This window comes from Gekko japonicus, unplaced genomic scaffold, assembly GCF_001447785.1.
Source record: "Gekko japonicus isolate JY-2015 unplaced genomic scaffold, Gekko_japonicus_V1.1 scaffold362, whole genome shotgun sequence".
NCBI lineage: Eukaryota > Metazoa > Chordata > Lepidosauria > Squamata > Gekkonidae > Gekko > Gekko japonicus.
This window is the reverse complement of record NW_015160220.1, coordinates 94725-118912: the sequence shown is the minus strand read 5'-3', so window position 1 is coordinate 118912 and position 24188 is coordinate 94725. Positions and strand designations below refer to the sequence as shown.

The 24188-nt window shown below is 41.8% G+C and overlaps 1 protein-coding gene across 1 annotated transcript in view; it reads right to left on the bottom strand.

The window, feature by feature from the left end:
• The window catches only part of ANK2 (ankyrin 2, neuronal), a 180017-nt gene that overhangs the window by 93831 nt on the left and 61998 nt on the right, over nucleotides 1-24188 (bottom strand). The window contains exons 8-15 of the mRNA XM_015411007.1: nucleotides 23353-23451; nucleotides 17446-17544; nucleotides 15570-15767; nucleotides 6968-7066; nucleotides 6723-6821; nucleotides 3007-3105; nucleotides 1283-1480; nucleotides 530-628 (exon numbers count right to left, since the gene is read on the bottom strand). Coding sequence (XP_015266493.1) covers nucleotides 530-628; nucleotides 1283-1480; nucleotides 3007-3105; nucleotides 6723-6821; nucleotides 6968-7066; nucleotides 15570-15767; nucleotides 17446-17544; nucleotides 23353-23451 — 990 coding nt within the window. The remainder of the gene's footprint in view (nucleotides 1-529; nucleotides 629-1282; nucleotides 1481-3006; nucleotides 3106-6722; nucleotides 6822-6967; nucleotides 7067-15569; nucleotides 15768-17445; nucleotides 17545-23352; nucleotides 23452-24188) is intronic.

The window sequence follows — 24188 nt, the reverse complement described above, 5'->3', positions numbered from 1 at the left end:
GGGAAAAAGTGGAACTTGACCCAGGACTGCCTTTTTTGGCAGCATCCCTGTGTGTCTGATAATGCACAGTTCTGCCCTTAAAGTGGGCAACAATATTAATCAGGTATTAACTTGATTCTCTGATATATGAATTACATGTTACCTATTAGTGTGGGAAACTTTTTTAAAAGATGCACGCTGTCAATGAGGGTAGGTTCCATGAGATAATTCTGTTAATGCACAGAATCAGTGGTCTGAATACATCCTCATTTTGTCCCTTGTAAGAGGGTGAATTGTATAAACACCATCTATAATAACTGCTACATGATGATTGCCAGTACTAACTGGAATAAATAAATGACCATAATAAACACTTATAGTATAAGGGAATGTACTGTAAGGAAAAACACACACCAGTATTTTCTACTGTCTTTATGTAGATAAATACTACCTAGTGAAAATCAGTTCTTATGTCCAAATGTGTAGTTAAACTATAAGGCTATCTTGAATGGTGTTGACTTTAGGCCTAAATGTTTCATCTAATTCCTACCTTTCCAGCTGAATCAGGAGATGCACGGCGCTGCAACAGGAGTTTTGCTACATCTAGGCTTCCATATTTAGCTGCTACATGCAGTGGTGTGAATCCCTTCTGTAAAATGTCCAAATGGAAAATAACTGTATTTATATCTTATTGTTTGTTGTGCTCCTTCGCTTTAAAGAAATTCCACATCAATAAAGGAAAACAAACAACCAAACTAGAACCACACCAAGAACCATATCACTTTTTCCCACGTGGCTCGCATCCCGAAAATGAAATATGCAATCTCAACATAAAGCAAACAAGTGTACTTTCCGTGTATGCATTCAGACATTTCTGAGAGATTGTTCTCAGCAGCTGCCTTCACAGAACCCTTGACCATGCTGTTAGAGGATTTAGTGAGAAAATGTTTAAAGGGATGATCATGAAGAAACACATTAACACACACCTTATAATGAGTTCGATTAATGGTCTATCAAGGTCACTACTATCTACTCTACTGGTCTGTCAAGGTCACTATTATCTACTGGCCAGCAGTTCACCAGGGTCTCAGGTACAGGCCTTTCACATCACCTACTATCTTGATCCTTTTAAATGGGGGTTGCACCTTGGACCTGCTGCATGCAGAACATATGCTTTACTACTGAGTCGTGACCCGTCCCCTGAGTAAAGCACCATGCATGAATAAGTAACAGATTCCATTTAAACCATTATAATGTAAAATATTAAAGCTGGTTCAGTATTGGGAAATACTTCACATTTTACCTTGGTAGCCAAAGAGTGTGCAGCTCCCGCCTCTAAGAGAACAGATGCTACATCCACTTGACCTTCTCGGGCAGAGATGTGCAGCGCTGTATATCCATTAGTAGTGGCAGCATCTGGGTGGGCCATATGTTGCAGCAATAGCTGTACAATTTCTGTTTTACCAAGGCGGGAGGCAATATGCAGTGGAGTCTGTTCCTCCTACAACTCAAAGCAGGGAAGACATTAGAAAGGATTTTTTTTAAAAAACCCAAAAGACTGCTTCATTCTCTCCCATTTCAAGTAGCTGATCTACATGTGTGTTCAAAAAGACACATTCTCCCTCTCTCCTTCCCAATTCATTATTGCCATCACTGTCATCTGTCTGTCTATCTATCATCTAGTACTGCTCATATAGCGATAGCCTTGAGCAGAAAATAAATTATAAAATAATGCCTTAGTGTTATTCTTCTGTTTAATTATTGCCTCCATAAATTTTGCCACAGAGAGAGTAACAAAATCATTTATATCCGATAGTAACCACGTCACCTGTGCCCTCACACTGTCAGATGCCTCAAGTGGGGATTTCCTTATTTCTAAGTAAAGGAGTAATTAAACTAGCCCTCAGCTCATTAAATATAGGCCATTCCATAATCGTATTTTCAATTATTTTAATGTTATCATGTGAGCATCTACATGTTCTGCTTGAATATCGCACCTTTTTAGATCTACCCTCCAAAACCTCTCATGGAAGGGCATTCATTCTTGCCAGAGTAAAAGCTCTTCTGAGCTTTGGTATTGTCAAACAATAAAAATATGTTGGCAGTTGCATCAGGAGGGATATGCCTAAATAAGATGCTGAACATACCCTACAGGCCCTGACAGATGTACTAATAGTATTGAGTTTCTTTACATGCATTTTAATTAGCCTACTTATTTCTGTGGTCTTTGTAGTCTTTACCATATCATTTGTTATTCCTAAACATTTCATTTTCTTTTTCAATAGATGATCCCAATGGCTAATATGCGCACCTAATATACAAGTTGTAATTTAAAGTCGATTGGCACAGTCTCTAGACAATCGAAAACCAGAAAAAACTGTGACGATATGACACTAAACAATATTTCATTAAGAATCAAAATTATACAATATCAAGAAAAGTGAACAGTTATAATAGTAAGTATAGATGGTGGTCTCCAGAATGTCCTGCCGTTTCGATGATAAATCTTCTTCTGAACAAAGATGAGTAACATGTACTGTCTCTCAACAATTCATTTCCTCTGGTGACGTATCAAAATTTCAGTCATGACGTATCAAAATTTCAATCATGATAGCTGTAGTTTCTAGAAGAGCCTTCCATGTGCTATTGGCATTGTAAGATGCTGAACATACCCTACAGGCCCTGACAGATGTACTATTAGTATTGAGTTTCTTTACATGCATTTTAATTAGCCTACTTATTTCTGTGGTCTCTGTAGTCTTTACCATATCATTTGTTATTCCTAAACATTTCATTTTCTTTTTCAATAGATGATCCCAATGGCTAATATGCACATCTGCCTATACAAGTCCGAACAGAGTAGATCCGCCCTTGGATTTTAAGATTTTAACTCTCAGAGGAATGCTTTTATCCATGCCTTAGCCCCAATCACTGTCATCAACATTTAGCATACATAGATATCCCACTGCTTTTATGGCACAGTGCAAATACCAAGAAGGATAGACTTCAGAACATTTAAAAACCTACCCTTGCTCGGGCATCAACCAAAGCACCATTTCTTAGGAGGCAGCGGACCACTTCCACTTGTCCTGCTCGAGCCGCCATGTGCAATGCAGTCTCCCCTCGCTACATTAAAAAAATATGTTCTTAATTTTTTTCAGATCAGTTAAATGAAAATGGAATTAGATTGTTTGCATTTCTCAGAGTCTGAAAGAATGTTATCATAATGTCCACCCTAAATACTGAATAATAACTTTTTAAAAAGTTAGTTTGTACAGTTGGAATGAACCACACTCATTACTCTGAAGGCCATAGCTGAGCATCTTCCAGAGAGCTGTACATCAAGAAGTAAAATGTGGTACCAGTCAATTGAGATCACTGAGATTACTGCATGAATTCACAACTTCACCATGCTGCTAATGTTGCTCACTATCATTATCATGGTGCCCAGGAGGAAAGCTATGTGTGTTTGCTTATTAATCTAAAATGTAACATGAGCATAGTCCCATGTTTAGACTTTCAGAAAAATACCCTCTGGTTGAAGCTGATTAAATTTATTTCAAATCAGCTACCATTTTGACCTATAAGTAACAGATGAAAGCTCTCTGCCTTATTTGGTGACTACAAATCTTATTATAGTCTAAGTAACACTTTCATTTCAGTTATTCCAGTTACCATCAGAAAGGATACATTTCATTTTCCTGACCATTCAGATTGAATTTAATCACAGAATATAATTAGTGATTCAACTGCCAGTTTTAAGTGTTACCAAAAGCCCCTGCTTCACACAGAAAATAGCACAGTGTTAACAGTTCTAATTGCCCATCTTTGGTACTCTGTCTTACTACTTTTTCCACATTTCTGTTTCATTATTTTATCCACAAGTTTCATCAAAACAAACTGTAGGAAACTACTCATATGATCCTGTACCTTTCTCATACAAAGATTCCAAACTATTTCTACCCAATATGTTTTGAGACACTGTCAGGAGATCGTTTTAGACAAATGGCTTTATGGTAGATGGGTAATGGAGATTTTTTTTTCATTGTGAGATTTATACTGAACACAGGGGAGACTTAATTATGGCACCTTTGGACAACTTACTCAATTCTGATCATGTAGTAAAAATAATTTATTATTAATCAACAGAACCATGCTATGTTCAAGGTTTCGAGATTTGCAGCAGTCACATATCAACTGAAGGCTAAAGTTATGTAATAAATGCTGTTAACTATAAAAATGTGTGTTTATATCAAAATTTGCTATTAAAGAGATTGTACATACATATACTTTGCATGCAGTTTTATTTAGTTCTTGTTTATACTTCCCTGTGATGTTGCTGAAGTCTTGTAAAAGCCTAACTAGTTGAACAGTTAATCTCAACCTACTGTTATGTTTTTTTTGTTATTTATCCAGGTATAATTTGTTAGAGTGGCAAATTATTGATGGGTAGTTGTGTTAGTCCTTAGCAGTAAAAACAAACAGATCTTATGGTGACTTAAAGACTAATGTTTTATTATTAATGCTTTATTTCTGCACATATTTTTGTGGACTAGCACCTGCATGTTTTGTGGAATAGCACTATTCTGCAGATATATAAAAATGTGCGTGTGTGTGTGTATACACAAACATATATATATGTACACACACAGAGTGACACACACACACATATACACACATACAATAAAATGTCATATGTAGTTGAAATTATTAGTCAAGGGAAACATCCAAATTCCCGAATTAGTATTTCCCTTTAAACTTGTCTGCTTTAGCTTTCTTTCACAGATGCATGCCGTAATTCTAGGGCCTTACTAAGAAGTAAATTCCACTGAAATCAGTAGAGATGCCTTTTCAGTCAATATGCCTAAGACTGGGCTATAAAGACTACTGAACCAGTACAATGCACCATGTTAGATATAGCCCGGGGAAACCCAGGCTCAGATCCCCACTAAGCAGTGAAGCTCACTGGGGGACCTTGGCTCAAACGCCCTCTTTCAGAATAACCAACCTCACAGACTGTAGTGACCGTATAATGGGGAGAAGAGAGCCATACATGCTATCCTAAGCTCCTTGGAGTAAGGGTGCAATAAAAATACAACTGACTGATAATTGTTCTTTAAAATGTCCACACATTTTCTAATGTTTTATTTGAAAACTGTTTATGATAACTTCAGAGGGTAGCCATGTTGATATGCAGTACAACAGCTAGATTTAAATTCAGTAGCAACGCAGAGATCAACAAGATTTTCGAGATGAACTTCCGAGCATCAAAGCTCCCTTTGTCACGTATCGGAAAAAGGGAGCTTTGACTCTCAAAAACTTATACCCCCCAAATTTTGTTGGTCTCTAAGGTGCTACATGACTCAAATCTATCTTTTCTGTTTATGGTAACTATCTCTCTATATAATAATTCTGTTTTGGTCATGGACTCTCCTGAACATTCCACAGGCTCCCAAATCAGTTCACTCCCTCATCTGTCACTCAGAAGCTGTCCCTATCCACTGGCTGCATTGCCTGAGTCTCACCTCCAATATTCTAAACAGTTTGCTGTTCCTCTCCCCCCAGTAGCCAGTCAGAACACAGAGGTCATCTGCATATGTGGCCTGATTGGCCTTTGCCTCTAACATTCTAAACAGTTGGTTGTTGCTGTGGGGAGTCATTGAATGTGTTCCGAGGTAAAATACATATCCCAATTTCCCCTCAAACGGTCACTGGAGTTGCCAAAATACATATCCCAATCTTCCCTTAAACGGTCACTGGAGTTGCTAATCTCCCTGTGGAGCCTGGAGATCTCCCAGAAATCACCGTGTTCCCCAGCCACAGCACATCATTTCCCCTACAGAAAATTTCCCAGCTATCACCATGGCTGCTTTGGGCAGTGGACTCTATGGCATTATACCCTGCTGAAGTCCTTCCACATCCCAAACCCTGCCCTCCCCAGGCTCTACCCCTCAAATCTACAGGTCTGGCCCTCCCCTTAGTATTGCCAGACTCCAGGCATCACCTGGAGATCTCCAAGATCAGTTCTCCTGGAGAAAATGGCTGCTTTGGGCAATGGACTCTATGTAATTGTACCCTGCTGAGGTCCCTCTGCACTGCAAACCCTGCCCTCCCCAGGCTCTACCCCTCAAATCTACAGGTACTGCCCAACCCAGAGTTGGCAACCCTGTAACTGGCTATGGAACCGCTTTCCAGACCCTTGGAACCCAAAAGACATGGCATAGGAGGAGATGCGGAGGGAACCATACCTGTTACCATGAGGCTGTCCTCCCATACTACCCACTTGGGGCAGCAAAATGACTGGAGACAGCCCTGCCTTACAGCTAAGCAGAAGGAAATAAACATGGCTTGCCTCCCTCTATTTTCCCCTTCCCTCTGCCGCCCCACCAGCCATAGTCGGGACACTCACATGGAGCTTCCTTCTAGAGCTTGTTGTATTTCTTCCCACAACGGGCCTTACTCCTAGTATCCCATAATACTGAAGCACACAAGAACTTATTTCCACAGCAAATTAGGCTTGCCAGTACCTTGCAAAGGTCTCATTTTTATCAATTCAAATTTTAAAATAGTATTTAAAACATGTTTTTCTCTAAAAAGTCAAATATTTATTTTTATTTTATGCCTATTTATAAAGTCAGAAGACTGAGTTATAGGAAAGTTCATATAATAACGCTATGAAATGTAACCTTTGCTTAAGCTTCATGGCAACTCACAATGATTACTCAAATTCAAGCCATACTCACAATGTTAGTGACATCTGGAGAGGCTCCATTCTGCAGCAGAAGGAGAACTATGTTCAAATGGCCCATAAATGCAGCCACGTGTATTGGTGTGAGGCCCGACTGTGAAATAGATTGACAGCAATTTTACTCCTCTGCAGATCGCGGGGGGTGGGGTGGGGGTTCTTCCTCATTAATATAACATGAGAGTGGAAATTTAAGAGAAGGAGGAAATAGTGGGGAAAAGATGCTTCAGGAAATTTCTCTACCTCTGTTATAGCTTGGATTGAAGCCCCGTATTTCACCAGCAGTTCCATGACTTTAATGCGATTTTTCTTGCAAGCAATGTGCAGTGGAGTAAAACCATTCTGTGCAAAAGACAATCATGTTAGATAAAGCATGCAAATGCAATGGTCATACAGTGTTAGATTACCAATTTTCTTCAGTAGCAGCAGGTTCTGCCATAATGAAAAACAGCGACTAACATCTTAGCCCAACAGAGAACACAGACTTCTGAGGGGCGGACAAAATATTTCCCAATGAGTTTAGTGTGTGTGTGTGTGTGTGTGAAAATAGCAATATCATAAGTGAGGTGCCCTTAAATCAAATGCTCAGCAGCATCTGAAACTCTTCAGTGTGGTGAAATCCTATACTGCGAGGGTGCAAGGGACCAACATGACTAGGGATGTGTGTTCAGATCTATCCAAGTTGAAAATATACCTGAAAAAATACCTTATTAGTATTTCGCACGTATGTTTCAGAATCTCAACAGTATCCAATTTTTTTCCAGGAAAACTGGGGGGGGGGGATTCCTGAAAAATTCCTGGATATATTCAGGAATCCTGGGTAACTCCGAAAAAGAGTGGAGAGGTTGGAGCAGATTGTTGCCACCTCTTAACTATTTATTGGCTTTCTACTGCAGTCCCTTTAAAGTTTAAAGAGACTACAGAAGACAGCCCAAGGATCAGCTATGCTTATGGGGAGCACATGCTCCCTGCCAGCTCAGCTTGGGGCTGGCTTCTCCTGCAGCCTGATTTAAACTGGGCTGTATGAGAAGCCAGGCCCAGGATAGGGACAGATTTTTTTTAACCGGTTTTTTCTTCTCAGATCTATTGGACCAATAAATAAATAAATAAATAAATCATGATTTCTGAAAAATCCCAGATCCAAATACTGTACTGGGATTTTTTGGGCATCCCAAAAAATTTTCAGGTTTAATAGACCCGAACAGAAAAATACAGGTAAAATATATTGCACACCCCTAAACCCAACCACGTTGGAGGGGGTGACCTCATAGGGCTTTCTCATGGGAGAAGGACTACCTGCTGCACAGGATTACACCTCACTGAAGTAGCTTCCGAGCTACTGAGCATGTGTGTTAAAGGCATTCTTGAAGCCTTGTCGCGATGCCACCAGCCTACCTAAGGGACCGCCTTTCCCCGCATGTTCCCCCAAGGGCACTACGGTCAGGGAGCCAAAACCTCCTGGATATTCCAGGCCCCAAGACCATCAAGCTTGCTGTGACCAGGGCTATGGCATTTTCGGTGGCGGCTCCTACCTGGTGGAATGAGCTCCCAGAAGAGATCCGGGCCCTGCGGGACCTTGTACAGTTCCGTAGGGCCTGTAAAACGGAGCTCTTCCACCAGGCTTTCAAGTAGGAAATTCGATCAATGCCTTTCCATCACCGCACTCTACCACCGCGGGTGCAGGTCGTCCCTAGTGGATGACAGGGTTGTGGGGACATATATCGCTGTTGTGGTTCAGTTATAACATCTTTAGAACACCACCTTGGTTGTATGATTCAGGGTGAGTATTTGGAGCACTGATTTTATTTTTACCAATTTTAATTAATTGTAGTACTATGTATTATTGTATTTTATATTGTTTTATTGTTATAATCTGGATTTTTTATGCCCTTGTTAGCCGCCCTGAGCCTTCGGGGAGGGCGGGATAGAAATCCAAAGAATAAATAAAAATAAATAAAAATTTTACAACAAGCAGTTTAATTACTTTTCTACTCATTCTTGATCAGAAATGTAAATTTTCTTTATATAAAGTCCATTTTTGTGTTCTACATCTTAAAAACACAACTAATAATATAGATGGAATTAGAGATGGCCACATATCACACGAAGATGCCATTGTTCAGTTAAATACTAAGAGATTTCAGTCATAAACATAAAGACATTTAGAAATCTAAAACACTAACTTCTAGAACTTCTAGAAATTCCAAGGTATCTGAAAATATATTAACATTGATTTAATATAATATTATCTAATAACAGTCACAAACTGTTTCAGGAATAGATGAAGATCAGTGATCCATTATAAAATGTTACAAAAATATTCAGCATTCACACAGACATTCTCTACAGAACTTATAAAATATCAGCGACTTTGTTATTTGAGTAAGAAAATGCATTTTCCTAAGAATAATATATTGTGATTATCTAGAAAAATGCAGTATTTCAGCAAGAGACATTCATTGCATGTTAAACTGATTTCACGGGAAAGCATAATTGAAACAGATGATAACCACCCATATAGAAATAGCTTACATCTATTTAAAACCAATCTCACAGTGAAAAATAAAATTGCAAATTAATTGGCTCAGACCTAGGACCAAATTAAATCACATTTTAATTTATTTATGTCTTCTTCTCTATCTCAGTAAATCATGTATGTTAGAAAATACTAGCATGATTCAACTTGATATCTCTAAACACCCACTTTGGCTCCTAACTGTCAAAAAAAGGCAGGGGGCATAATACCCAGTGTCTAAAAAGCCTCTGAATTTGAACTGTCCTATTGAGCTCCATGGACTTTAAAAAATGATAGATTTGGATGAACTGAAACAAACGACTAAACTTTTTCACAAGGTAACATTTGTGCTTACTGTACCTTATGCAGAAGATGGCCAAATCTGAGGCAAGTGAGAATAAAAGACATTGGAAGCTGAGTTGTATAAAGGCCTTTCTACTCCTATTTTGGGCCAAGTTCTTGAGGATAGTGTGTTCCCCAGCCTTGGTTAAGTGCGCGGACTCTAATCTGGGAGAACCGGGTTTGATTCCCCACTCCTCCACTTGCGCCTGCTGGATGACCTTGGGCAAGCCATAATTCTGGCACAGCTGTTCTTGAAAAAGAGCAGTTTCTGTCAGAGCTCTCTCAGCCCCACCTACCTCACAGAGTGTCTCTTGTGGGGAGGGGAAGGGAAAGGAGTTTGTAAGCCGCTCTGAGACTCCTTTGGGTAGTGAAGGGTAGGGTATAAATCCAATCTCTTCTCCTCTTCTTCTTGAAGTAGGGCTGCCAGCTCTAGTCTGGGAAATTATTGGAGATGTGGGGGCAGTGACAGGGAGAAGCTCAGCAAGGAAGCAATGCCATATAGTCAGCACTTCAAAGCTACCATTTGTTCCAGGGGAACTGATCTCTGTTGTCTGGATATCAACTCGAATTCCAGGAGAACTGTAGTCTCAACTGGAGGTTAGCACTGCTACCAGTGTGGAGAGCTTGTGGGACAGATCACAGGGAGTATCACAGCCCCTACCACTTAGAGGTGCTGAAGCAGAAGGGGTGCTCTGTCAGTAGGTGTTGGGGGTGACTACAGCTACTGAGTGGTTAGCAGAACCCGGCATAGGCATGGGATGATGACACCACTTGCTGGTCCCAGAGTCTGACAACTACAGTGTTACAAGCTGTGACCCTGGCAGCTTTGTTGTCACCTCCCAACACTTGTCAGTAAGAGCTCTGCCCCACTCCCCGCCAGTGGTGCACAGGGGTGTAGGCTGAGTTCTTCCCTGTGACCCATTCCATGAACCACTGCTGCTGCAAACTCAAGTACTTACAGTGTAAGTACCTATAGTCACTTACATTATTATAATTGAATCTTCAATGTATGCAAGTTAAAGCTACATGAATTATTTGCAACATCCTTATTTTTTTCATTTCAGGCTTTGCGGGGGGGGACATTGGGGGGGAAACTACTGGAGGCTAAGCATCCTAATTTCCCTCAGAGGTTAACGTGAATATTAGAAAGCCTAGTTCTGTTCACAGGTGTTCATGATTTCAGTGTTCCTGCAACTATCATCATTATCTCTTTCTAGGCTGGACACAGGAATGTAGTTGTTGTGTACTGAGTTCGATGTGTAGTGAAGACAGACGCTGATTGATTAGCAGCTCATACTTTACTGGCACACAACACAACAACCAACAAACGGTCGAATGACCAACTATATACAGTCCCCGGGTGCCACCCACAGGTCCTATTAGTGGGTTTGAACTTCCCGCCACAGTTCCTATAGGTGTTGACGAGGAGTCTCAGGATCCTAGTCCCCATTGTTCTTTTGGAGTCAAGCTCTGGTCACATACCGCTGGCGCCTAGTGGCGGTCATGAGAACCTGTGCTCAGTTGTATAACTGGATGGGAGGGGGGAATAAGGAGAAGTTGCCAACACCCTCTGGAAAGTTCCTGAGAAGAAGAGTTTTGATCGGATCCTAGAGAACACGATGTCATACGGTAGAAAGCAATAATAAGGGTATACAACAGAGAGAGTTATGCTAATTGGGCCAAATCATGAGAACCTGTGCTCAGTTGTATAACTGAATGGGAGGGGGGAATAAGGAGTAGTTGCCAACACCCTCTGGAAAGTTCTTGAGAAGAAGAGTTTTGATCGGATCCTAGAGAACACTTGATGTCATACGGTAGAAAGCTATAATAAGGGTATACAACAGAGAGAGTAATGCTAATGCCATGCTAGTATTAGGGCTGCCAGGTCCCCCGGAGGGGGCAGGGGGTTGCCCGCTCTAGGGTCCCCAACCCATCAGCCCGGATCCACCCCCCAAAGTGCCTGAATCGCACTGAGCATGTCATCAGGGGACGCTTTAGCGTTCGACCTTAAAACTCTATGGTACCACAGACTCCCAGTAACACACTCGCACACGGCGCTCTCCCCCCCCCCCCCCCCCGCTGGATGCCAGGTAGGGACCTGGCAACCCTAGCTAGTATGCTTAGTTATGTTATGCTTCATCATGATGGACTGCAACATATAGAACGCCTTTATGCTACTGCTTGGATTTTATGCTGCAAAAGATTTGCCATCTAATACTAAGGTATTCAATGTTTTAGATGTAAAAGTTAGCTTCTTTGTTTTCTTGTTGCTAAACTATAGAGACTGTACTGCACAGTCAGTTCCTTTAATAATTTATACCTGAGCGTGCTTCGGTGGGGAGGGCGGGGTATAAATTGAATGAATAAAATAAAAACATTTATAAGGTCCGGTTTACTTGTGTGCAGCCAACCTCGAGGACCCAGAGGTCTGGGAAATTGTTCAGGGGTTCCAAGCAGGGAACCAGGAGCAACAACCCAGGGGAACTGAGGTCTCTGACAACTCTGTGTTTTCTATTTTTTTGCCCAGGCCCTTCATATCTCTGGGTTATACCCTTTTAATCCCATTGTTTATGATATTCAGTTTGAAACTCAGCTCACCCTCACCAGTTCAGAAGAAGAGTTGGTTTTTATACCCTGCTTTTCTCTACCCTAAGAAGTCTCAAAGCGGCTTACAATCACCTTCCCTTCCCCTCCCCACAACAGGCACCTTGTGAAGTAGGTGGGGCTAAGAAAGTTCTGAGACAACTGTTGCCGGCCTAAAGTCACCCAGCGGGCTTCATGTGAAGGAGTGGGGAATCAAACATGGTTCTCCAGATCAGAGTCTGCTGCTCTTAACCACTATGCCATGCTGGCTCAATTACACGTTAGATAAAGGAACTTCAAATCAAGCAGTAATAACCGCTAAAACGAAAAATCCCCTTGTTATCATGAAACACAGCAGTGGATGTCTTTTCTGATAACAGGTGTTGTGTCCTCCAAGATCTTATGTGCTCACACAAACACTTTGGGTTTTCACAGTAGTCATGGAGAAAGTCTTGCCTACTCCATGCTGACACACAGCACCTTCAGCCTATGGTGACGCAAACACGTGCATTTGCTACCTCAAGTATGAATTATCTTTTGGTAAAAGGTAAAGGTAAAGGTTTCTTTTGCTCGAAAGCCAGTCGAATTCGACTCTAGGGTTGCGGTGCTCATCTCCATTTCAAAGCCGAAGAGCCAGCGCTGTCCGAAGACGTTTCTGTGGTCATGTGGCCAGCATGACTAAACAGCAAGGCGCACAGAATGCTGTTACCTTCCCACCAAAGTGGTACCTATTTATCTCCTTGCAATTTCTTGCTTTCAAACTGCTAGGTTGGTATGCCTGCAGTAATAAAGTGAAATACTGCAAAGTGAATGCTGTGCAGGAAGAAGAATGCACATAATAATCTTCGCCTGAACTGAAGTGAATAGAAACCAATTTGAGCAGGTTTCTCCCCTGAAGTAGTATTGTGAACAAGCCCTAAACTGTTAAGTTTGTATTACAACAAGGCACGGTTTTGTTAACACTTACTACTGAGCATATTATCTCTTGCCATGGGGAGGCCAATGCACTTCAGAGGAATTATCTCTAGTTCAAAGTATTAGAACTTGGGAAAGCACTAGGATTTAATGAGAACTAAAGTACTATTTTGTTTGAATGAAATATCATTTTTAATATTAATTGTGAAATGATTTAAAATTAGATTATTTTTTTCTAAACCTGAACCAAAACAAATTTCAGGTAATAAGAAGACAACTGAAGCAGAGGTAGTACTAGCAGCATCCATTGATCAAAATGTTGTATCATGGCATTAAAAAACAAAAGACGCCCTTATTCTTAACACAGTTTCAAAACAGAGCTGTCGACACCTGTTGGCTGTTGGTTTTTTAGTCAATGAACTTATCTTGCTGATTAAATAAAGAATAGAAATCAATAATAGAATAGAAATAATGAAGTATAGAAATCATGTTTTGAGAACAACTAGGATTGTAACAGATCCAGGTGGGCAGATGTGCTGGTCTGAAGCAATAGAACAAAGTTTGAGGCCAGTGGCATCTTTACGACCAACCAAGTTTTATTCGTGGTATGAGCTGAAGTGTGTATGCACACTTCGTGACATACAGTGAAAAGGAACTTATCAGTCCATATATATAGGCAGAGGGTGAGCAGTAAATTAGCATACAACATAAAAGAGCTAATCAGGATTGGAATGTATTTCTCTGACAGAAGACATAACACTGCACAACCATTCACTCCACCTCTTGTTTGTTACCTCCATACTTGATAGGAGATGAATGTAGCGTAACAACAGGGTCTTATTTATTTGATCTTAGTATTCCATAACCAAGAAGGATACGTTTACACATCAGTCTCCAAGTCTGACATATTTATTTGCCTCTCTGTGTTTTCCCATGGAATTGAATCCAAACAAATGATGACCATGTGAACTTAAGTTGTTATCTCTGTTTGGTTTTGCATCTGTTAAAACTTCAGGTACTACAATGACAAGACATTACAGCCCAGAAAATCTACAACAACTAACATCTCCATTATGTTAAATGGTAACCATATAAACCGTTATTCCTGGTTCTGATAAATATCTTCATTATGTTGTATGCTAATGTACTGCTCAACCTCTGCCTATGTGTACGGACTGGTAAGTTCCATTTCACTGTATCTGAAGAAGTGTCTGTGCACACAAAAGCTCATACCTTGAATAAAACTTTGTTGGTCTTAAAGGTGCCACAGGACTCGAACTCAAATAGTTCTACAGGACTGTAACAGTTTATTACAGTACAAACAAGTATATCATATCAGAGACATGAGCCAATTAACATCAACTTCAACCATACTATGAAAATTCTATAATATGAGACAGTTGTAATTCAAGTCTACCATAAAAAAATGAGTATGCTATCCATCAATTAAAGCAATGCATACTGCATTGACTATCAAGTTTCTCCTTTAACAGCTTTTCAGCCATTCAATTTAAATTTAAATTTTAAATGCACTTTAGAGATGCAAAAAGGCTAGTACTACTGAGTGCCTTCAAGATTTCACAAGTGTGAATACGAAACATCAACCACAAATTTGTTCATACACAGCATACTATTTGGCCAGTATCCAAAGAGCTGCTTGGACTCAAGAAAGAGGCTTGCACTAACGCAGTAGAATGTTTGGCTTTCTTCACCTAACCACCCACATTATATCACAATCTGCTTTTTTAAAAAACTGAGCAGAGTTTAAAAATCAATTTGCAGCATGGAAGCTGATGTTTGAGATACCAAGTCTGAAACCAGGTTGGGGGTCACAGAGTTTATTACATAGTTCTTTTGATCTTGGCTATAAACAGATGTACATTTGGAAGTGAAAAAAGATCCCTGACCTTCCAGCTTTCAAATAGAGAATTAATTGACTGTGACAAGATGTTACCAGACAAAGTGATGACAGGCTGGTGTGGATTCAGCCAAATTGCTGCTTGCACTAGAGCTCTTGCACAAGCAGAACCAGAAGAAAAAGACAGCAGTAGTCAAACACACTTGGGTTTCGGCTTGCAGATCTTGGGCAAACAATTTTGGGGCAGTATAATATACAATGAGGAACATGCTAGGGAGTGCACAAGATCTTGCACTAGCAGAACTGTGCTAAGTCCATTTATGTTTCCCTTTGTGCATCTGAATGATGAAGTAAACATTTCAAGAGATCTGTGAGGTTCTTTGTCTAGCTTCACACACTGATTCCAATGAGAACTGTTTTGTTGTAGAGCTGTCCCAGAGTCAAATGGGAAACTCTGTGATCTGCTTACCCCCGAGTCTTCATGCCAACTGGCAGACTCCTAGGGTTGAGTGGCACAGACAGAGGAATGTTAGGGAGGGGTAAAGGGCACAGTCACCACAACATATGTGCCAGAATTCCCATTTTCACCAGCAATTGCTGAACTGTCCCCACAGAGGTACAAAAATGCTTACCAGAGCACGAGCATTTGGATTTGCTCTCTTGTCCAGGAGGAGTTTGGTGACACGATAGTGGCCACAGTGTGCAGCAACATGGAGGGCAGTCAGGTAATCTAATGTGACATCATCAACAGGAGCTTTGTGCTGGAGCAGATGTTTGACACACTCCACATGGTCACCTTGGGCAGCCATGTGAAGAGGAGAGAGTCCATTCTGCACCAACAGCAAGTACAGAACTGTTAGAATCACTGAAAAAAATCAGTACTTAGAAAGAGTTGGATATACTTATTGCAGCAAATGAATTCCAAAATAAGTTAAATCATACAGAGCCCTAAAAAGGAACACTGTAAGATCAGCTGAAGGAAAAAACCCAAACTGGTATATAAACAAGGCCATTTTCAAGCATATCACTGATGTAGTTTTTTAGGGTTGCCAACTCCAGGTTGGGACCCTGGAGCCTTGAGGACAGAGCCTGGAAAGGGTGAGGTTTATAGAGGGGAAGGACCTCAGGAGGATATAATGCCAGAGAGTCAGCCCTCCAAAGTTGCCATTTTCTCCGGCGGAGCTGACTTCTGTTGTCTGGAAACCAGGTCTAATTTCAGGAGTTATCCAGGCTCCATCTGGAAGCTAACAACCCTATATCAAATTAAGTTTAACATTCTCAAAATTCGTCTGTGTTGGAACTAAAGTAGTTCGCGCAATATCTCTCAAATCTGGAAAGATGACAGGTTGGATCCAACCTAAATTTTCTGCTAATGGAAGGGGTGGAGTAATTCCTACCAATTTCCCCCTTCTAACTGTAGACTGCTGATTTGCCTCTCATACTCTTCTTGAGGATCTCCTGGCCCCCAGGAGTGGCATTTTGTGTAGATCAATAGGCTGCAACAGAAAGCAGGGAAGTTCAATTTCTTTGACAGAAGTTCACTGTAGAAGCAAAAAATTTAGTCTGGATCCAACCCAAAATATGCAAATGGAAAAGCATGTCCATGTGGCATGTTCTTCAACCCCTATGATACAAGACTAATGTGAGGATATGTACAGTATTAATCCCCCGTATGAATGTGCATGACTTAGCATTCTCTAACCACACAAAAGGGATGGGAAGATCATGAATATCTAAGTAAAATGTGAATAGGAATATGTGTTCAGATCAGATGTTCTGCTATAATCATGAGGAGTTACCACTGCCTTACCACTGCCCCCCAGCCAACATAACATGTGTGCATTCAGCTCCTATGATATCTAGGATAGCTTTTTTGGCGGGGTCCTTTTTCAGCATCTGAAAAGCTAGCTGGATCTATCCCATAGTATTTTCAGTTTTCAGAATGGAATGAAGTTAGAAACAATTGAGCCAAATTATGTACTCTTTACAGAGTACATCTTGCAGGGCACTTCTGTTAATCACACACACACAAAAATGTATTTCCTTTTCAAAGCACTGCTGTTCAGACAGTAGACCTTGAACAGCATCATCCCAGCACCACGAAAAAGGAAAAGACCACACGTTTTTATCTGGCTATCCCAGCCATAGTATACACAAGGTGCTGGGAGACTTTTGCACAGACTCATGGCTGCCAACCTGTGGGGTCCTACAAGGGTTCATTTTGCATTTCATACTCTTTAACACCTAACACTTGCTCACCTCTTTGCATTTTTTTAATAGCAGATACTTCAAGGCTGCCTTTAGATTTTTCTAATGGACCATCTCCTCCACCTGCCAATTTTGTTTATGTCTTTAAGATTTATTATCTTTTATTAACTTGCTCAGTTGCTTGCTTTGCGTGTGCTGTTAAACTGATGTGGAGCTTTCAAAATCAGGCAAACTGAAAAGTAACTTTATTAAAACACTGGTCTGAATTAAAAAAAATAATAATTGTGACAATTTACACACCTTTGTCCGTGCAAGCAGTGGGGCGCCTCGTTCCAGGAGGAGCTCTACAACCTGATCATGTCCACTTCGTGCAGCACAATGCAGCGGAGTCAGACCATCCTTAAAGCAAACAGTGGAAAAGAAGTTAAGCATGGATAGAATTCTTCCATCTATGGGACATATCTCTCATTAAACTACGCATATCTACCAGTAACCATACCTGTAATCAGAACAAAGTTTGAGTCCAGTGGCACCTTTAAGACCAATAAAGTTTTACTCAATGTATAAGCTTTTTTGTGCAAGCACACTTCCTCAGATACAGATACAGTGCTTGCACACAAAAACTTACACACTGAATAAAACTTCATTGGTCTTAAAGGTGCCACTGGACTCAAATTTTGTTCTGCTGCTTCAATCCAACATGGCTACCCACCTGAATCTGTAATTAGAACAACAGACTTTCAGTCAGTAATGTACAAAATTGCAGAAAAAACTACCCTTTACTAGAGCAGTGATGTCATACAGGGAAATACTTGTTCCATTAACTCTTGTATCATACAAAGTCTCTCCACACATGAACACTTCCAGTCAGGAAGGACCAATGCTGACAAGCAATTCAGGGAGTCAGCAGGGTAAACTTTTGTACAAACTATACTCCCTCCCATGAAACTGCTGCTGGGAAAAATGTTTCCCAGTGGCTTCCACATGGCTGGGTTAATGTACAAAAAAAGAGCTATAAGTCATTAGCAATGCAGCACAAACACAAGCACCATCTCTCCTTTTCTCTGTATATGGTTTGGAAACTGAGTCAGCTTCCACATTTCCATAATGGCAAAACGACATGGCAAAACACGGCAAATCCTTGCAATATTTCAGCTTGCTTTTGAAACAGGCTGTAGATCAACCCCATGTGAAGGGAATTCCTATTGAGTGGTAGGGGCAACACTAAAAGAGAGGGGAATTGAAAAGGATAAAAAGAAATAAACAAAAGGAAAAGTCTTCATTTCCTAAGGCTGAAAAGCTAGCAACTGTTTGGCTAACTTGCCATGACAGCACTGTCCCTCTGCAATATTCTCGTCACTGCAGAAGAACATCCTGTCCCAAAGCACTTCGCACAGGCTTCACAGCCACTGAACATGACAGTTAGCTAAAGTCGAAGCAATGAAAGATTTAGAGGGCAGAGTGCACTCCAGGTGAGTCTAGACATCCAAGAACAACAAACGGTGAGGGAAGGAGAGCAAAATGTTTGCGGTCTGAGGGGGCCAGGGCTGGAGCGAGGGCAGGGAGGCAAAGACCATACAGACAGAACTGGGGAAAATACAGACAGAACTATATTTAGCTCTTATTGAATACAGCAGAAGGAACATTGGCACAACATGGGGATGGATCTGGCATCAGGCGACCCATCTGCTGGGAGGGTAAACCGAGGAGTGGCAAGTCCCAGGATGCCACATGGGCAGCAGCCACTATGTGGCTCCCTTGCCACCTGGTGGTGAGAGCCCTCTGACAGCCCGCCCCCCAGGCATGCGGCTGAGTGGCTCCACCCCCAAGATCCCTTACAGGAGTCCCCAAACACAGCCTCCCCTTCACTGGATCTGTCCCAATGCCCAACCACCAGGGAGAGCTGGAAAAGAACTGGGGGGAAGTGGTGGCGTGGATCTGGCATCAGGCGACCCATCTGCTGGGAGGGTAAACCGAGGAGTGGCAAGTCCCAGGATGCCACATGGGCAGCAGCCACTATGTGGCTCCCTTGCCACCTGGTGGTGAGAGCCATCTGACAGCCCCCCCCCCCCAGGCATGCGGCTGAGTGGCTCCCCCCCCAAAACCCCTTACAGGAGTCCCCAAACACAGCCTCCCCTTCACTGGATCTGTCCCAATGCCCAACCACCAGGGAGAGCTGGAAAAGAACTGGGGGGAAGTGGTGGCGGCTACAAGCATGGATGGCTTCAAAAGGGAATTAGATAAGCATATGGAGCAGAGGTCCATCAGTGGCTATTAGCCACAAGGTATAGATAGGGGCTCTGGGGCAAGTGATGCTCTGTCTTCTTGGTGCTTGGGGGGGTCAACAGTGGGAGGGCTTCTAATATCCTGGCCCCACTGGTGGACCTCCTGATGGCACCTGGTATTTCTGGCCACTGTGTGACACAGAGTGTTGGACTGGATGGGCCTTTGGCCTGATCCAACATTGGCGTCACTTATGTTCTTATGGGGGGGGGACTCTGTGCCAGCTGACCAAATAGGGAGAGGCCGGGCTGGAACAGAAGCCCTGACCTCTGGGACTGCCCCCAGAGTTCCACCCCTACAGCCAGCCTACAGGAGAGCTGGTTGGCTGGCTAGGGCTTGCAGCAAAGTCCCCACCCCCTCCAGGCTCCCGAAACATGCTCAGAGCCAAGGATGCAGCCTCCCTTGGCTCGATCTGAGCCCTTCGGCCACAAATGCAGCCCTAGGCGCATCCGGGGCCAATGTTTCTGCTGCTTAAATGAGGAGGAAATACACTGCCTAATGAAAGTGCATAAGAAAAGATCAGATGGAGAAACATATCAAAATTATACTGGTATTTATTCTGTGTTTCATCATTGTAACATTTTTTCTATACATTCAGTAGTCAAGAAGGGTCAAAGACAATCCAGTGCTAGATCACAGGCTTTTGTGGTTCTCAGTGTGGCTACAGAGTTGCCTGTCTTCTCTTCCTATCTCTCTGTATAAGTGATGGCTTTTAATTCCAGAAACTCCTAATTGAAGAGTACAGTTTAAAGACAGCATAGCTTCCTTCCCTTCTTCAAAAGTTGTAAGGAAGATGACAAAGACCTAAAATAAGTCTTGCAAGGTGACCAACTAGTTCTGCACACTTATAATGTCTATGAATGAAACAACCATAATATGAAAGATGCCAAGGTCTGGTTAAACCCTGAGTGGGATTATCTTGGTGCTTGAATCCAATGGAGCATTTCTGTGGACAGAAACATTTGGGCCCACAGAGTGCAGCTTTTTTGCTGCCCCCTCCCACTGCAGGCCAAAATAACTGCTGAAATGCTGCTCCTGGGGAATAGAGAACCCTCAGAAATAGCAAAAGGGGCCTCTCCACATAAGTGATGTAGTGTATCATGTCCTGACCGCGTGGTCAGCTGGGGCGCCATGCAGTCAAGCGCAAGCGTCGTGCTTCGCTCCAAATAACAAAGGATGGTGCGGATCCTAGCCCGCACCAATTAGAGGGCTAGGCTCTGGGCCGAGGGCTTATGGGACTCTCGGCCACTAGTTAGGACCTATTGGGAAGTCGGGTGTATGTTCTGAGTGGTGGATTCACGGGGATATAAACCGGGCCTGCGAGCCGCCTAAAGTTGTCTTGTTCTGTGCTAATAAAGTACGCTAAGCTGAAATCACTCTTCCGTCTTTGTACTTTTCAAGTGTTCTGTTGTATCCAAGCAGTACACTGCCCTAACCTCTCTCCATGATTTGTGGCTAGTAAGGAGCTGAGAGATCTGTCAGTTCCTGCCAAGGTTCCAGGCAGTTCAATGGCCAGGTTCTATTTTCTGTCTTCAACCAGGAAGCAAGAGCAGTAAAAGTACCATGACAAATCCCTGCATCCCAGTAGGCTTTATGGAGAGCAGACTGCTCAGTAAATGACTTGAGCATATGCCAGCTGTCCTGAACATTTGGGGACCTAGGAATGGAGAGCTCAGAGAAGTTGGAAATCCACAGACTGCTCCAGTTTCTACTCAGGAAACACACAATCAAAAGGCAACTCTGAGAGACAAAAGGTTCTTTATCTTCTGCTCTATCAATCAGTAATGTTCAGGGCTTAATTTGAATTCATTAAAGTGGCTTGTCCATAACTATATTTTACTGTGTTATGCAGAAAACTAAGCCTTTTCTTCGGCTAGATTTCCCTTCTTTATTTTATTTAGTAACAGCCGTTGTTTTCAGATGTCTTCTGCTTTTTCTCGATACCAGATTATGTGTGGCTAAGGATCACCCCACAGTAATCAAGGAGAAGCACATGTTTCTGTGGCACAGAAATATCATAACATTGTACACATGCTTACAGACTATATTTTCTGTATTAAGTACAAGTTCAGTTCATCTGAAACTCCACTGGGATGTGGGGTGTTGACTGAGAGTGGGGAAACGATGAACTGTAGGAACCTTAAGCATCTCCTCCCCATTTTCACTTCTTTGCTCCAGGAACAACTTTCCATATTCAAAGAGTGGGATCAGATTACGATTACAAACACATCTGCATACTTTTCGGCCTCCAGAGTAGGAAGCTGTGTTGCATTCAAAAGAGCAGGAGGAATCACTGGGAAATGAAGGAGTTAAGTCCAGGAGCTTTCTGTTCCCTTTTCCAATTGTCAAATGCTGAAACTTGGTGCAATCCTGGTACTGCATACTAATCCTGGTACTGCATACTAATGCAAATTCAGTGAGACAGCAGAATTTTCTTTGAAAACAGACTTCTTTATTACCCTTAGCAACAGAAAGCATATGGACAAAGCAAAGGCAAAAGAAAAGGACACTGAAACCAAATAAAAGCCTGATATGGGAACATCACATAATTGCATGATAGAGACGAACAATACCAAAGCTCTGGAATCTCCCCCACTGTAAATTGTACATGGAAATCAGCAGAGTGTCCTTGAGGATGCAAAAGGAAGGAATTATGATGTTTAACCCATGCAAATTAGAAAGCCAGAGCTTTGGGATGCTCTGCAGATTTTGTGTGGGTGGCTGTATGCTGGAAGTTTTGAGCGATGCTATCAGCTGACTAGGATGATAAACCAAACAATGAAAGCCTTTTAAAACTAGATTCTTTGCAAGAAACTGGAGGTGGTCCTGCACAGATCCTTTTCATCCAGGACTGAACTATGTCTAGCTGGCTAAGCAATGTTTTGAGTTCAGAAGATGCAAAATATAATGTTTAGAAAGTATGACTTGTACAAAGACAACAGGCATTCAAGCTTGGGTGGGATGGATGCCTGAACTGAGATTACAAAACAGTTAGGTTTGTGACCATGTCTTAGAGCTGAAACTGAATGAGTCAAAAAGGGCATTTGCTTGATATCATCTATGTATAAATAATGGGGCTGGGTTTTTTGGTGTTTTTTTCCCTTGCAGTATGCAACTATCTGATGCGCGTTTTCCAACACTAGTGTTGCAAAAATCTGCCTTGAGCAATGCTGCATCCATTTCTCCAAGTAAGCAGCATGTTGAAGATAGCAACCTGCCTAATACTGAGCCAGTGGGTTGGCTCCTATGGAGGTATTCCATCCATACAACGTCACATTCTCACTTCCCCCTCCTGCTGCAGGCTGAAATGTTCTCCAAAACGCTACTCCTGAGCACCTGCCCCCCACACCAGGATCTAGAGATCTGCAACAGGAAGGGGAAGTCAGTGAAAACTGCACCCTCCCCCCTCCTTCCTACAGAAAACTTTATGGCATCGAAGCCATCACTGTCTACTCTGATTGGCAGTGGCTTGCTACATCCTCAGGTGGAGATATTGTGTGGCCAACCTACATTCAATAACTGTGGAAACCATCTCTACAAGACAGGATTGGGCATGTTCCAGGACAAAGTGAGATACAATATGTCTGAACAGGGCCATACAGAAACTGAGCATTTGCTGTACAATATTCTAAGAATCTTGTGCACTACACAGAAGTTCTTTGATGGCCAAATCGGAAAGGAAAGGGCTTTTGGCCTATCTTGGCATTGAATAAATGTTTGAGATGTCTTTGAAAAAAAGGTGACTGTTATGAGGAATGTAATGAAGTTATGAAGGAAGTACAAATTAGTGTGCAACTTCCTGAACAGACCTCACTGTAATAAGGATTCCTGTATCTTGATGACTGGATTTTTGGGTCCTACTGAAACAAACGAAAAGAGAAGAGGATACATGATAACATACATTCAGGGAAAAGAAACACTCACCCTGGTTTTGGCATCGATCTGCCCTCCACGATCCAACAAGAGCTTCACCATGTTTGTGTTGCCCCTTTTGGAAGCCACATGCAGTGGAGTGATTCCATTCTACACCATGAAAAGAACAAACAAAGAGCATGATGGGTTCGAAGAGGTTCAATGGGGATGGCTGTGCGTTTGGACATGATACAGTATAAAAGATAAGCACAGATGTATCGCAGCATACAGAAAACAGTGAGAACTGCCCTATCTTGGTGAAGGTTTACATTGCCATGATTTGTAAACGCTGTAAAGAGGAATTTCAATAGATCTATATATACAATGGTGGAAAATTAAAAACCTGATTTGTGTTATACTTAATATTTTCACTTAGAAAATCCTTAAGTGGTGGTACATTTCACCAAGGTTAATTAAATTGCTCAGAAATTCCAGCACCTAGTTGCTGGAATTAATAATTTTCAGTGCAATAATTCATGATCAAGTATCTGCAGATGTATGCAAATAAACCTCATGAAAGCAATGTGCATACATAATGTGAAGTATGCAACCTTTTAGGGCTCTGGGGAGGAGAATCCTCACTAGTGTGTAAAGCAACAAGAAAGAAACAATCACCAGAACACCAAACATTACAATCGCACTTACGAAGACAAAATGCACACATTCATGGCACATTAGTTCAGACACAATGAAACCTATTAGCATAACTACATGGAGTGTTAAAATGCCCTCATTAGGTGAGAAGATCTTGTCTCATCTTTCATTTGTCAACAAGCATTTTGGATGGAGATTAGGTCTCTCAGTAGGAAACAGGAAGAGAAGATAATAAACAGCTGAAATATATAAAT